The following is a 14,391-nucleotide window of genomic DNA, read 5'->3' on the forward strand; positions in this document are numbered from 1 at the left end:
ATTAGCAACATGGCTTGTTTTTGTAACCAAAATACTGCTTTATGAACTTGCCTTGTGGAATGGTAGACTTCCCATACTGGTGTATGGTTCTCTTGTCATCTGTTTGACCATAATTACTATAAAATATTCTCACCTCCTGTTTTTCCACTGAATTCAAGTGATGGTGGGTCTGGCCCATATAGCACAGGTTAAAAGGTCTGATTAAATGAAGGAATTGAGAAAGATGTGGAAAAAGGCTCATTATCCTCTTGCCTGAAGGCATGAGCCAACCTCTTATTGTAGGGACTGGGCAGATACGTCCCTGATGTGTATGTTATTGCAAAAATCCTGCAGAGAGTAATTATGCACCTTCCACTGATGGACACTGATGGACTCAGATTATTGCTAAATTGGTCGTATTACTTCCTCAGTAGTATGAAACACTCTCTCAAAGGAGATCCTTTGATTGCAACATCTTCCTATTCCACTCTTTTGTCCGCTTTCTTCTTTGTGTGCAGGACTGAACAAGGATGTTATCTGGAAGAACCAATGAGTTATAAATCCCATTTTATGTGTGATAAAGCATACAGGCGTCCTTCAGCACTGTAGGACAAGAAGTGTGGTTTCAGTACTACTGGTGCTGTGGCTGCTAGCTCAAAGGACATACCTGGAAAAAGCAAACCTATCCTCTGATAAATCCCTTTCCCATTTGTCTTGTGGCCATATTATCAAGCATTATCAAGCTCAGGTACAACATATCATTTTGGTCTACAGTTGCAAAATTGCCTGCTCAGAAAGGTAGAAATACTTCTTCTACCCGTGATCCTTGATCTACAGCATCTAAGCCACACTACTGATACTGCTGGAGAGGGCCTTCAAAGTAAGTGGTTAATATTAGAATATTATTTAGGAGAGCCTGTCATCCTTTCTTCAAAGACAGAAACAACTCCAGCACCAGCTGACCTGCACAACACTGGCAGCAGAGACTGCCAGGCAAACACAGGTTCCAGCAGAGAAAATCTTCAAAGAGCTTGACAGACTACAACAATGCAGAAGTGTCTTGAATTAGAGCACTTATACTATTTTTGGATAAACAGAAGGGATGTGACACCTGTAGGAAGAAAATAGTGTTCTCTGTTCTTAGATGCCCTGTTACTTTTCTTTTTTTTTCCTGAATTTGTCTATAAAAAGATAATACACAGCACAGTGGCAAAGGCACCTGTGTATCAGCAGACCATGAAGCAATAGTTTCCCCTAAGTCCTCATTATAGTCCTCTCCCTTCTGCATAACTACTAATTTTCTTTGTGTCACACCTAAAAATGATTATGCCCTTCCTGAAAATGCATGATTATGGAGAACTTTAATTAGCAGGCTGGTAGGTACTCCATGATCAACACACACCCCTTTCATTTTCATCACATATTAAATGGCATTAATTGCAGTAATGTATGCATGTGCCAGAGGTCTTCCTCACCATTCCTTTTGTCTCAAAGCTAGCAGGCATTAACCCTTAATCAGGAACCTCATGATGCTCTAATTATAGTGAGGATCCAGCTGCCTGCATGCAATAGCAGGGACTTGAACTCCAAGATCCAGAAAAAACATTGTTAGTTCTGTGTGTTGAAGTTAAAATCTGCTCCACAGAGTGTTAGGGTACAAGACAGCTTGCAACAAAAGTGCCTGCACATCCTTTCTTCCCTCATGAATGCAGCATTAACACTGAAGTTTTAATAGTGGTGGGGAGTGAGGGAAGGAGCTACTGAAGATGAAGAGCACCAATTTAAAATGGAAACACTAAAACAATGCAGAGCTGATTACAGCCCTCGGTAAAGCTTCATTCTTGCAAAGAAGAAGGGGCTATCACCAAAAAAATGGGCTTCAGTGCATTACTGGCTTGGTGTCATTCAGCTTTGCACTTTATATGCCCAAACCTCATCAAATAAACAGGAATACATTGCTTGCCACAGCTGAAAGTTGCAAATTCTTACCTTTTTCTCTACGTAATTGAATTTTACATTATATTCCAGATGAGAAAACCCCATCCTCAATAAAATTTAAGTATGAAGTGGCAAAACCCTTCCATCAAAATTTTTCTCCTGCTTATCTCAGAGTCTCATTGGCAGAGGCTGTGCTAGTTCATAACAGGAGAGAGAAGGACAAGCCCATATTTTATGATGAAAAGGACAGTAGGAGTGACCTTGCTCCAGCACATATTGCTTTTCTGACAGTGTCTAGAGGAGATAATGTAAGAGTAGTCTGCAAAGCATCATGTTTCCTTAGCTCCTGCTACAGTAATTCAATTATGAGCATATAAAATCAGATGAAAAACAAGGTAACTAGCCTTCTGGGACTGAGTGATTGCAATAAGGGTTGCCTACTGACAGTAAGCATTACACTGTTTTCCTGGAAGAGAGGTTACCTTTCATTATGGCATACTTTTCCCACTTCGGTCTGCACCAGGTAGCACTGCTGGACAGCAAAAATGAGAAAACTATATGCTGCACCCAAGGTACTGAAATAGCGAGTAGAATTTCTGACCTTGGGGTTACATTAGCAGTGCCAGACCTTTCTTGTGCTTTAGCTTATTTTGCCTTTGAATATCTTTTTTCCCTTTCCAGTGCCCTTCATTTAAACATCATAAAATACTTTATAAACATGTTGATCAATCAAATCTCACAAAACTTACTATCTATTTTAAAGAGTTTAATGTGAGCCAGAGTTGTGTCTGCATCCCTAAATGCCTTGAAGCTTTTAACTTAAGATCACAAAGTGAGTTATTAAAGCAAGACAGAGTGAAACTGATGTATGGAGGAGGTTAAGACTCTAAATTAGCCCAGGAATTGTTTTCAAGACATGGAAAACTTCATATAAATATTTACCCATGAAATCTTCATTTAGACAAATGAGAAAATTTGATTTCCTGGTCAGAGTAAAAATATGGAATAGTTATTTTTGATAAATCAACCTTTCAGACAAAAGTGATGATTTCCCTCATCAGACTTGCTGCAATATGATGGAAAGCACAGCAATGATAGCAGGATAACAAATTCCCAGGCTTCAGCAATTGAGAACAAGCCCAGGTGAAACTGCCATGGACACAGAAACAAAAGAAAAAAACCTGCTTACCCTCAGAAGGCCTCAGGAAGGTGGAGATCTCCAGAAAGATACCCTTGCCTGCACTGCCAATCCCTCAATGAGGTCTGGGAAGGGGTGGATCCTGGCTCCACTCCTTCTGGTCACTCAGGTGTATTGCATGCAGCTGAGCTCCCTTGGGTGGCCTTGCCTTCCCACCAGGCGCTCAATCACTGCCTCAGGACATGACTTAGCATTTCCACTATACCCACATGAGCTACAATAGGAACCAAGAGTGGTTAACTTTGTTGCAGATGTGTATGCAGCAGCTACCTGATGCTGAACCAATCCTGCATGAAATGTGTCAAGAAGAAACACTCCTATAAACTGCTTGAAAGTAAGAACTTGACAAAGCTCCCACTTCCAGTTATGTAAGGAAGTAATGACTCCACCTAATTTAATGGATTGGTACTTCTATAATATCACTGAAAATGGAAGTTTTCAGGATCTATTTTCTCATATAATCATATTTTGCAAAGTTATCTGAACGGAGGCATTGACAGTAGCCCCACAGTACAAACTATGTGGTATTGGCATTGCACTGAGAGTAGAGTTTGACAATTTAGCCTCACATAATTAACATTCAGACAAAATACATTCAGTAGATGTAAACAGATATAACTCTAATAACCTGATAATGGAGGTACTGTTTGCAGCAGCTGAGGATCCAGTCCACAGTTCATTGTGGAAAAACATTATCTTGTGTACCTGGATTAATGTACATACTAATAAAACCCATTAATGTCTTTAGGTATCACTACATGGCTTTTGTAAATGAGATATAAAGCAATACGAACACATCCCCTTGCAACAGTTGATAAGACCCTTTAGAAACTTAATGCTGTTATTCACAGGTGCTTCTGATTACAGCAAAACAATTATTTTGGTGAAAGAAAATGGACACTAATGGCAATTTTCCTGAAATAAAAACAAGAAGAAAAATATACATGTCTTTTGTTGTCAAGAGATAAACTTCATAAACACAGTAACATTCACTGCAGCACTGAATATTTAGTGGGAAATGGCAATTCTCCACATATGGCTGCCATACCTATAGATTCACAGATCTGCAGGTGGTCTATTAGGTTAATTAGGCCATTGTACCAACAATGCTACTTCATTACACTGTATCACCAAGTGCTTTTAGTCTACCTATAAACGTCTCACAAAATACAGTCCATCTATATTTTTTGGTGTAAAGCATGTTTTAGAGTTAACGTGTCAGGAACTCATTCTCAGTCGCCCACGGTTGATCCCACCTCACTGGTTTCTCTCTCACGAATTTTCTAGTGTTTTATCTCCTCTTGTCTTATTTTAACTTAAGGATGCTTGGACTGGCTGAAGGTACTTACCTCTGACTTCAATAGGAAGATGTGCGTAGAAACAGGTTTCACACATCTGCCTTATCGTTTAAAAACAACAGCAAAATAAAACACATAAAAGAAAAACAAATATTAAGAGTAAAGCTTCAAAAGTAAAGTCATCCAGGTACTCAGTGTCAGTCTTTCAAAACTACCCACAGGTCCATCTGAAAATATCTGTGTCTAAATGCTATCCATAGGCATAACAACCACAAAACTAATTCCCACGTACCTTCACATGTCAATAGGAAGTATTCCAGGTTGTGACTGAATGATGCACTGAAATATGTACAGTTTTCAATCAGATCACAAGACAGACATTGCCTGTTGAAGTTCCCATTTGTGCTTGCACTGAAAAAAAAAAAGTTAATATAATTCTGTGAAGGTCACTGAGCAAATGTTATCTGGAAGCAACATTATTTGAATCTCACTTTACTACAGAACAAGAACATAAATATAATGTGCCCAACATTAGCAAGAGACAAAGTATTTCCATTTGGCTGAGTTTAAATAGCAGTAATGGCTTTTTTTCTTTTTCTTTTTGCTTGAATGGACAGTATATAAACGGATACCGATGTCTATCTTTGCAAGGTCAGGTGGGTATGCAGGATCATTGTTGCAATTCCACAAGAGGAAGCTATAATTTAGTCAATGAAAGCATGAAAAAAAAGGAGTAGTGTTTTTACACCAACTCATTTTATAGCAGGCAATAAAGACCTGGAACTGCCTTCTTGAAGTTTCTTACTAGTTGCCTCACTGGTTTGATTTGCTAGCAGCTGCCTTTGGGGCTGAGGGTATTTTCGGGAATTTAAATAGTTGCTGTTGTAATGTCCAAGTGGAAAGAAAAACACTGCTTTACAGAGTCTGTTTTTGATGAAGGTAATGTGGCCTGTTCATATGCTCAGAAAGATTTTTTGGGAGCCTACTGTTGGTTGAAGAAGGAATTATAGATCATTAGCAAATATTATTAAATACAGCTTTGCACTGCTATGGCATTTTTCAGCCTCACAATGCTTCTTTCCAGTATTCCTGTGAGGCAGGGGACTGATTTTACTCCCTTTTCAAGGTAGAAAGAGATGAAGCTGACAACTTGTTTAGGGCCACCGAAGATTCAACTGAGATGCTCTGGGGATCTTGTTTAGGCTGAGATCATGTTTCTGGCTTTCAAATCATTCTGCTTGCAATCTATTAAATCAGATCCAAAAGAGGAAACAAAAACCCCCTGTCAAAACCAGACTGTCATTTGATACAAGTTGCCTTTTCTCCAGCGGACCTTGGATAACGAATGTAGGCCAAGAATGCTTCTGAGCTGACTCCTTTGGACAAGGACAAGAGAGAATCAAACTACCCAGCAGAGAAAATCAGATGCTTAAAGCAAGGCCAATGTCAGTGGGTAATAAATGTAAGGTTGAGGATGTTCACATTTTGTGCATCTCTTTCCCTCTTTCCTCATTACCAGTATGGGAAATGAAGTGAGGGAGGTTTCTTGAGCCATAGCACCTGGACTCAGTTGACTTCCTATTGCATCTTCCATTAGAAATTAACAGTTGATATGGCTTTTTTTTTTTTTTTTTTTCACCTTTTTTCTTTAAGAAAATAAACACTGAGCTGAACTGCACTCAGAAAAGTGTGGAATGCAGCAAACAGGCATAGAGGTTATAGAAGGAAAACATGATTGAATTGAACTGCAGATAATGTGGTTTGCTCCAGTCTCTTTCCCATTGAGGAAAAAACAAACAAACAATTATGAAATCATGTCAGAATGGACAAATGTACTGAGAGTCCCTTATCAGTCAATGCCATCATCAGTTCTGCCCTTGATTACAAACATTGAGAAGAAAAATAAAAGGAAATAACGATTCCCAAATGGTTATAATCTGAATTTGATTTTCCTCTCTTTTATTATCTATTTCTGCAATACTTCTTGATAGCTATACTACCTATAGCTGGCCATAAACTAACCTTCTGCTCATTGTACTGGTATTTGAGGACACTAATGTCATCTAGAATTGCAAAAAAAACCTCAAAATGAAACAAAAAGAACCCACAAACATATGTATAAACATTGCATTTTGCTTCTTCTTTTCAATTTCCTGAACAGGTGAGGTGCTATTAAACTCTAATGAAAACTGCAGTCTGGAAGAATAGAAACGATTCCTATTTGTGGTTTCTGTAATTCTGGATTCTTTCAAGTGTTAAGCAGTTCTGTTGGAAAGTTTTACAACAGGTTATCAATCTTCAGACTAATCTTAAATTTTCAAGAAAATGAGAAAATTGCTGAATTTCAGACATTTCCAGATGTTTGTCGTTGAGTTCACTACCATTACGCTGCTCTGTTCCGCTGATACGCTGCAAGGTGCGGCAATGCCGCTAAAGACAATCAGATAAGTGAGAGTTTCTATTGCAGTCTCTTATGTTGTGACTCATGCTCTGGATGTGAAGTTAACAAACTACAGACCTGTATAAATGCCGCCTTCTTGGCAAATCTTCTGTGCTGAGGAAATAACTTTAAAACAAACAAACAAAACAACAAAAAGACATTTGAATTAGTAGGTGTGTTTACAAGCATCATATATAACATCTTCATTCACAGAGTCATTTGGTCACACAAAGGCAAAATGTAGGTCATGGACTGTTGATGCCGGTGAATCAAAAAAGGATCAAGGGATAAAGGTAACAACCTTTCCATTTTCTTATCAAGGTCTACAGTGCAAAATTACCTTTGAGCAAATTTTCTTATTATCTGGAACTAGTTTTTACTCTGTTTTTATTCTTTTCCCAGCGAGCTAACCAGAATCTGATGCGAAACGCACTGAAATATCTTCTTTGAAAAAGAGAATCGAATCTTCAGAAAGGACACAGTATGAATGAAGAGTGCTTTGTTGCCCAATTTTTGTGCTGAGATTGTGGTCAAGGCTTTTTATTTTTCTGGTTAAATACCGAACAAACTGTACTGCAGGGACAGTGAGGCAGTTTCTGTTCACCTTGAATGTGCCGATGCTGCTGGAGGTGGTCAGCATGCAGGGTCCAGAATGATGCTCCAAATACGCTTCATGTAAATACTGAAACATCACAGGAGCAAATACTGTGCCCATGTGGGAAACACATCAAATAGCACATTCAGCCCTGCTGATCTTTTTCCAATAAGCTGCATTTGCTTCAATGTATATTTTGATTGCATAATTTGCACATAGTATTTTCCACTTGAGTGGACTGTGAAAAACAGGTAAGAGCTTTGCTGCGAGTTTGTTACTCTGCTCTGCCAAGTCATAATGACCATTTTTTCATATTGGAGCTACTAGTAATTGAGGGCAACCAACACCTTGAAGGAGCCTTATGCTGTGCTCTTAATGATCATTCAAAGTTCATCATATTACAGAGTCATTATTCAGATGTTTCAATGACCTAAAGAAACCAAGAAGTCAATCTTCTATCTAACTAAGGCTCTGCATGCAAAGGATTCTATGAGGCATTTTGAGTCCAAAAAAAACTTTGAAATATTTTCTTTCCGCATAATAAAATAACACAGAATTTCTTTTACAAGCATAACTGACAAGGTGTTTTTTGGGGTGTGTGTGTGTGTGTGTGTGTGTGTGTGTGTTCTAACCAAACACTGTTCCTATAATGCACAGATGTATCTGAAGGTCAATAAAGGACTTCTCTAAAATTGGGTAGGTCAATGAAAATACTCCTCCTTCTTTCAGAGCTTAACACCTGAAGTTGCTGTAGGACAAATCACTCCTCTATAGAAAATTATCCTGCATTTTATAGTCACAGAAAGGTTTGAAGTGGACAGAGAAAATAAATCTAAGACAAACTCTTTGCAAAGGTGCAGGAGATTAAGCCAAAGCAGAGCCAGAGGCTGCTGTCTTCATCTCCTGTGCTTGGACATTTCAGATGCACACACTTCACTGTAACTAAGCCAACAGCCCGCTGCTAAGCATGGGATGACTGATTTGTCACACCAAAATTTACTTACATTTTATGCCTCTTTTCATCATAGGCCAATATCTTTGTCACATCCCAATCGCCAGATGTGATGGACTCCAAGTTATCGCTGCTGCTGTTCGGCTGCCAGAAATAAAAGAGAATTCAATGTTTTTCTTCTTAAAAGAAGCTACCTAAGCAAAGCTTCTCTTTATGTTTCTGTTCTGATGAAGGAAGCTGCTTAAACTCTGCTACCTGTCCAGGGTTACCAAGCACCTGCAATTTCTACCAGCTCCCCAAATAAATATAAATAATGCATAGTCAAAATAACTCTTCTAAAGATAACAGGATAAATTCAGTATAGAACTGCTTCATATCCCTTCCTCTAATCCGTCATGTCCACAGGTTTCAGATTAATCCTTTATGGCAGTGAAGGGATTTACTTATTTACACTAAGAAGGCATTAGAAAACAAAACAAAGCAAAGTAAAGCAGTGATACTGTTTGAAAAGAGAAAGTTGGTAAACATTTTTATCCTAAGTATCTCAGTCAGAAATTGGTATTGTTTTATGTGCAATCACTGAACGCTCTCCTTTATGCACAAGTCCAACATTCTACTCTTGCACCACCTGATCCCTCTGATATGAGCACAGACACTGCTTTCATTGCTTTCTGCTGCAGGTGTAGCAGAGAGCCATTCACCTGTGATGATGACATGGCAACATGGTAGAACTTCCCACGTCCTCCCTGGGGACTGGCTCGCACAAAGAAAAACCTCCGACCATCCCTGGAAAAAATCGGCTCTTCATTCTGTAAACAGCAAAATTAAGGATTATGTTACCATTAAATTGATCCATGCTACTAAACCCTGTGAAATTAATTTAGAGGGAAGCAGAGAGTGCCCTTTAACAGCAACCCAAGGCAAGCGAAATAAACCTGCTGAGAACTGAAGAATGTTTTAGAAACTACTGTGTCTGTGCTCTTGGGAAGCTGACACCTTTCAGCTGGGGGAAGACAGGGAGATGAGCAGGAAGGAAGGACCCTTGGGTGTAAAGTCAACTTCCATTTGCAGAGCCCAAAGCGTATACATACAGCTGACTGCTCTCAGCAGCTGGAGTAAAGCCTTCAGAAATGATGTGAAGCTCGTTGGCACAAGTATGTCAAACCTTGTTTACTCTGCTGGAAGAACTGATCTATTCCTGTCTTCGAGGAAACACAACTAACAGCACACTACAGCAGATGTTGCCTTTTCCTGCTCACTGACGATTATTTATTTCGCTGAAGTATTTATGAGGGGAAGGGTATTCTTGCCAAACTGCCTTTGACACAGAGCTCCCAGGTGAAGGTGGTGATTGACTTTTACCGGGTGACTGAAATATTCAACCTGAGACAGAAGGGACTTGGTGCGAGCAACTCAGAGCACACATATGGCAAGTGAGCAGTTCCTGGAAATATATTTGTTTTCCTTTTCATAGAGGAACTCCAAGGCATGTGGGACATCTTCAGTGCAAGAGATATCTGAACAGCAGATTACAAGGGAGGGCAGAAGGATGGCCCATACGGTGTGGCACAGTAGCTCTGTGTGAAGGGAATGGGCTGGTTGAAGCTTCTTTGCATGTTGAATAGATGAGATGAATACAGAAAATAGAATGATGAATATAGCTCATAACACATGAGCTGAACCTCTGCTGAACCTTTCCTGGGGACCAGTTGAGCCCTGCCTGCACTGACTCATCTTTATGGCCCCTTTGTGGTAACAGGGATGTTAATGTTGAGCCTTTTCTGGGCCCAATGTTTACCAAACCTCAGCTTTCTGCTTTAGCTCTGCACTGAAACAGAACTTCGCTACACAGGGAGACTTAATGCTGATGCAAATGCACCTGGCAAAAATAAGTATTTTTATTTTTCATAAAGTTCTTTCTGTGTATTAATTTGCTACCATCTCTTCACTGATTAATTATTTTCCACTATTTCTTGGTTTTAGCAACACTGTGCTTGGTGTTCAAACTGCTTGCTTTTCTTATTTTCTTACACTAAGGATTTCATTATATTTTAAAATATTCCCATTTACAGCTCGCTGAATGAAATAATGGCATCATTTGTTTCTGACACTGTACAGAAACTTGAAATATGAAACAACATTATCTCCAAATGTCTTGAATGACAGAAGAAAACTCCTTGAAAAACAACATGGGCAAATCTACTGTTCTTGTTGGAAAGGCAACTCATTAGTGCAGACAAAACCTTGTTTAAGGTTGTGACAGAGATGGTGACTTATCCTGGATGGCAAGCTGGGGGCTATCAGGAATGGAGCTTGCCTTGAGCTGCAGTTGATATGATTTGTGTAGGTCAAACACCACCACACTGCAGCTCTGCAGGAAGCATTTCCCAGCTCGTCCATCTGTGCTTCTCCATGCAATATCCTCCCTGCTTCCTGCTCCTTCAGAGTACAGTGCTTAATGTGCTTTTGGAGGGACTCTTTGAAATCTGGCTTAAGTTTTGCTCTGCTGTGTGTTACTGATTGTGAATGTCACTTATTTAAGGAGTTTTTCTGGTTCACTTTCAAGTTTTGAAAAGGAAAGCAGTTAATCTGAATAACCCAGTCCTCTGCCATCACTCCACTGATGGCTTTTCCCTTTCTCAGAAGTCTTCTACTTCATCTTAACAACCTGAAACACTAGGAGGACAGGAAGACTGCAAAGCAAAATGGAGCCCAAAGGTGCTCAGGGGAGGCCAGCCAGTCCACACAGGCACTTTCAAAAGTTATATGTCTACAAACTATTTTGTGTCAATCTCTTGATTACACTGACATCACTGTCAAAACCCTCAGCTTTGTGTGAAGTTGGAACTGCACCCTGATTTATAATTAAATTTATTCAGCTCACCATCACAATGAAGTAAATAATCCAGTTTAAATGCCAGTAATGTTTATCTACACCAGGTGCTGTAGAAAATTCTCCTTTGCTGTCTCCTTGTCTTTATATGACCATCATAATTGCTAACTAGAAGTGGCTTCTTTACAGAAATACAAACAAAACTTTCTACAGCTGAAACTGTCGTTTCAGAGAATTTGTATATCTAAGCAAAGGTATGAAACAGGGCCAGTTTGGTTTTTACACTCAGCAGAGAATCTGAAGGATATAAATAAAAGCAGTAAAATCTTTCATAATCCCTATATATCTTTGGTGGACTTGTACCCATTCTTTTTCATCAAAAGGTTTGAAAATCTTGGCCATATCATCTGACAAGGAATTACAGACATTTTCTAGAAGAATGTGTGCGTTTCTCATTGCACTTCGAGTAATTAATCCTGTTGTTTAGCCATACAGTGACAACAATATTGTTATTGGCCTATGTTGAAGAGAACTCTCCAATGTTTTGGGGCTTGAATAAAATTCATTCATGCACTGAAGCCCATAATGGAAAAGAGGATCATTTACTATGACCTTCCATGTACAGATTATTAAGTTTCATGGAGTTAACAAACAGTTACTGCGAAAAAGGAAATAGAAATCAAATTTGTGAGTTATGTGCCCTAAGTCAAAAGTCCCAGTATTTCACACAGCTGACAAAAAGTCAACTACATTATCCTTGGAGATTTGCTCATGCCCATTTTTAGTATCTTCTGTTATTTCACAGTTTTTCTCTCCCCCAGCCAACTGTGAAGTTTGCATCTGTTCTAGGAAGATCTAGGAAGGTGAACTTTAAGTAAAAGGTAAAGTTACTGTACAGTTTTTAAATGATGTGCCCGGAGTACTGCAAAGCAGTATTTGAAGGAATGATGTAAACATCTATATTCTTTGATTTATGTTTTGGCTAATTCTCAGATGGTTTGGCCAATGGAACACGCTGATGTCTTCTTCAGGGTGGGCTGAATCACACTCAAGGCCCACTGACTCTATGACCACAATGTAGACTACAGGACTGAATTGGGTCCTTGGCTCACACGTATATTGAAATATATCAACCAAGGACTCTTCTTCCTGAGCTGAGTCACACTTCTGGTCTCCTTCAGAGGCTGTCAAATGTGTGATTCATCTTCTTAAAGAGGTTGGGGGAATTGCACTAACAGCTGACATTTTCACATCATTCTCACATTATTCTCATACACTGACACCCATGGCATGAAAATAACCTTCCAATTTTTTTTAGATTACTGTGTCATAGAGTAAAAGGTAAATACAGAAAATTCAGTTATTCTAGTAATCATATGCTCAGTCAAAACTGGAATTTTAAGTCATTTTGTTGTCAGAAACATAGGTGAAAAAGCTCTGTATTTCTTCAGACACTAAGAAAGCTTTTGAAGAATAATATCAAAAGCATCCGTAACAAGAGTTATCTTAGTTCAGTAATGAAATGCCTGACACAATTGGTTATAATAAACATACTTTTTTGACCTCAGACTAGGTATACGATGTTTGCAGTAATACAAACTAATTCTTTGGAACAGGTTGGTTAGAAATTGGCAATTATTTTAATAGATATTCAGGACAAAACACCATCTATTAATGCTTGTATGTTTAATAGGTAAATGGGTAACGAAGCACAGCAGTGTAAAGCACAAGTTCTAATACACTGCTCTGGGCTTCAGGAGAATAGAGGTCCCACTGAATAGCAAGAAAAGGATTAAAAATCTTCTCAGATTTATTAAATAAAATAACTCTTTGAAATACTTTTTTTTTTTTTTTTAAATTAAAAAAATATACAAAATATGGTCAGTTTATTTTTCTCATGACTTGTCTTTGAAGATTTCGTTATCTATTTAAGCTAACACAGGTGGCGTAAACACAAAGAATACTTTGGCAGTATTTTCACTCTATACCTGAATACAGCAAAAGATTACTTGAAACGCTTGGAGCACAAAATCTATTTCCTCTGTAAAATCAATTTTAATCTGGATCAGACATAGAGCAATGCTGGAGGACAGACGTAGGAACAGAAAAAAACATTGCTCTTGCTGTGAACTGATGTATTGCTGTTTCTACAGGTTCTTGAACCTTTTAAGCAAGCCGCTACAAAAATGGGATATATTTTAAATCTGAAAATGCAGTGCAAGATCTTTTTGTGACATACTCCCATGTCTGACATTCACCTATTCCATGAAAAACAGTTCTTTGTTGTGTCTGAGTTCATATCAGCAACTTCTCTCTAAAGAACAGCTTAATGAAATCTGAGATCCCTTCATAAACTGCCTGCTGGGGAAGTATTATACATGAGCTAGAGATTTACATGCTGAAAATCTACAGCATATAAATCTATAAGCAGGTGTTAAAAAAAATCTGAAAAAGAAAATATCCCTAAATAAAAAATCTTTTGGGGCTTTAAATTCACTATATATGTACATACTTAGTGAATTTATAGGGATTTACTTTCATCTTAGTGTTATTTCATTTGGATGGTGGCAGCACATAGCAACACGAAGCAGTCATATGAGACAAAAGTGAGAGCGTCAGGTGGATTATGTGAAATGAATGTCTGTTAAAACAGGATATTATACTTAACCAGACAGTTTTTCCTCATTCTGGGATTCATGTAAGCCTTCAGCTGCCCCACAGACAATTTAATATCTTTATTTTTTATTTTTATTTTTTTACCTTTCTTACATCTGCTAACAGCTGCAGAGTAAAAGATAATTTTGTCAAATTTAGCTTCAGTGACTTAATATCCTATCTGCATGATTTTGATTGGAAATGGACATCAGCTCTTTTAATTAAACGCTGTTTTCAACATTAGACTTCTTTCCAGTCTGGAAGACCAGAAAACAACCACTACAGTCCTTGAGTCTCACCGTCAGTCTCAGAGCAGGATCTGAAGGACTACCTCTGAGGCTGCTCCATGAATGGGCAGATAACCATCAACATCTGATTTCTGTCTCAAACCCCAGTAAATCTTAGACTGAGAACTCTGTGCTCACTAGAGAAGGTGACACGTGAGGCACATCATGCTTTCTTATTACTGGGGAATTGTTTTATATAACAGAAACCATGGCATC

The 14,391-nt window shown here is 38.6% G+C and overlaps 1 protein-coding gene across 5 annotated transcripts in view; it reads right to left on the minus strand.

Moving 5' to 3' along the window:
- The window catches only part of DPP6 (dipeptidyl peptidase like 6), a 442,842-nt gene that overhangs the window by 29,195 nt on the left and 399,256 nt on the right, over positions 1-14,391 (minus strand). For all 5 annotated transcript variants that reach the window (XM_015852842.3, XM_015852845.3, XM_015852841.3 and 2 more), the window contains exons 13-16: positions 9,102-9,209; positions 8,453-8,544; positions 6,932-6,979; positions 4,706-4,824 (exon numbers count right to left, since the gene is read on the minus strand). In XM_015852842.3, coding sequence (XP_015708328.1) covers positions 4,706-4,824; positions 6,932-6,979; positions 8,453-8,544; positions 9,102-9,209 — 367 coding nt within the window. The remainder of the gene's footprint in view (positions 1-4,705; positions 4,825-6,931; positions 6,980-8,452; positions 8,545-9,101; positions 9,210-14,391) is intronic.

Source organism: Coturnix japonica, chromosome 2 (assembly GCF_054131305.1).
Source record: "Coturnix japonica strain WE chromosome 2, WE-NBRP24, whole genome shotgun sequence".
In the NCBI taxonomy this organism is placed as follows: Eukaryota; Metazoa; Chordata; class Aves; order Galliformes; family Phasianidae; genus Coturnix; species Coturnix japonica.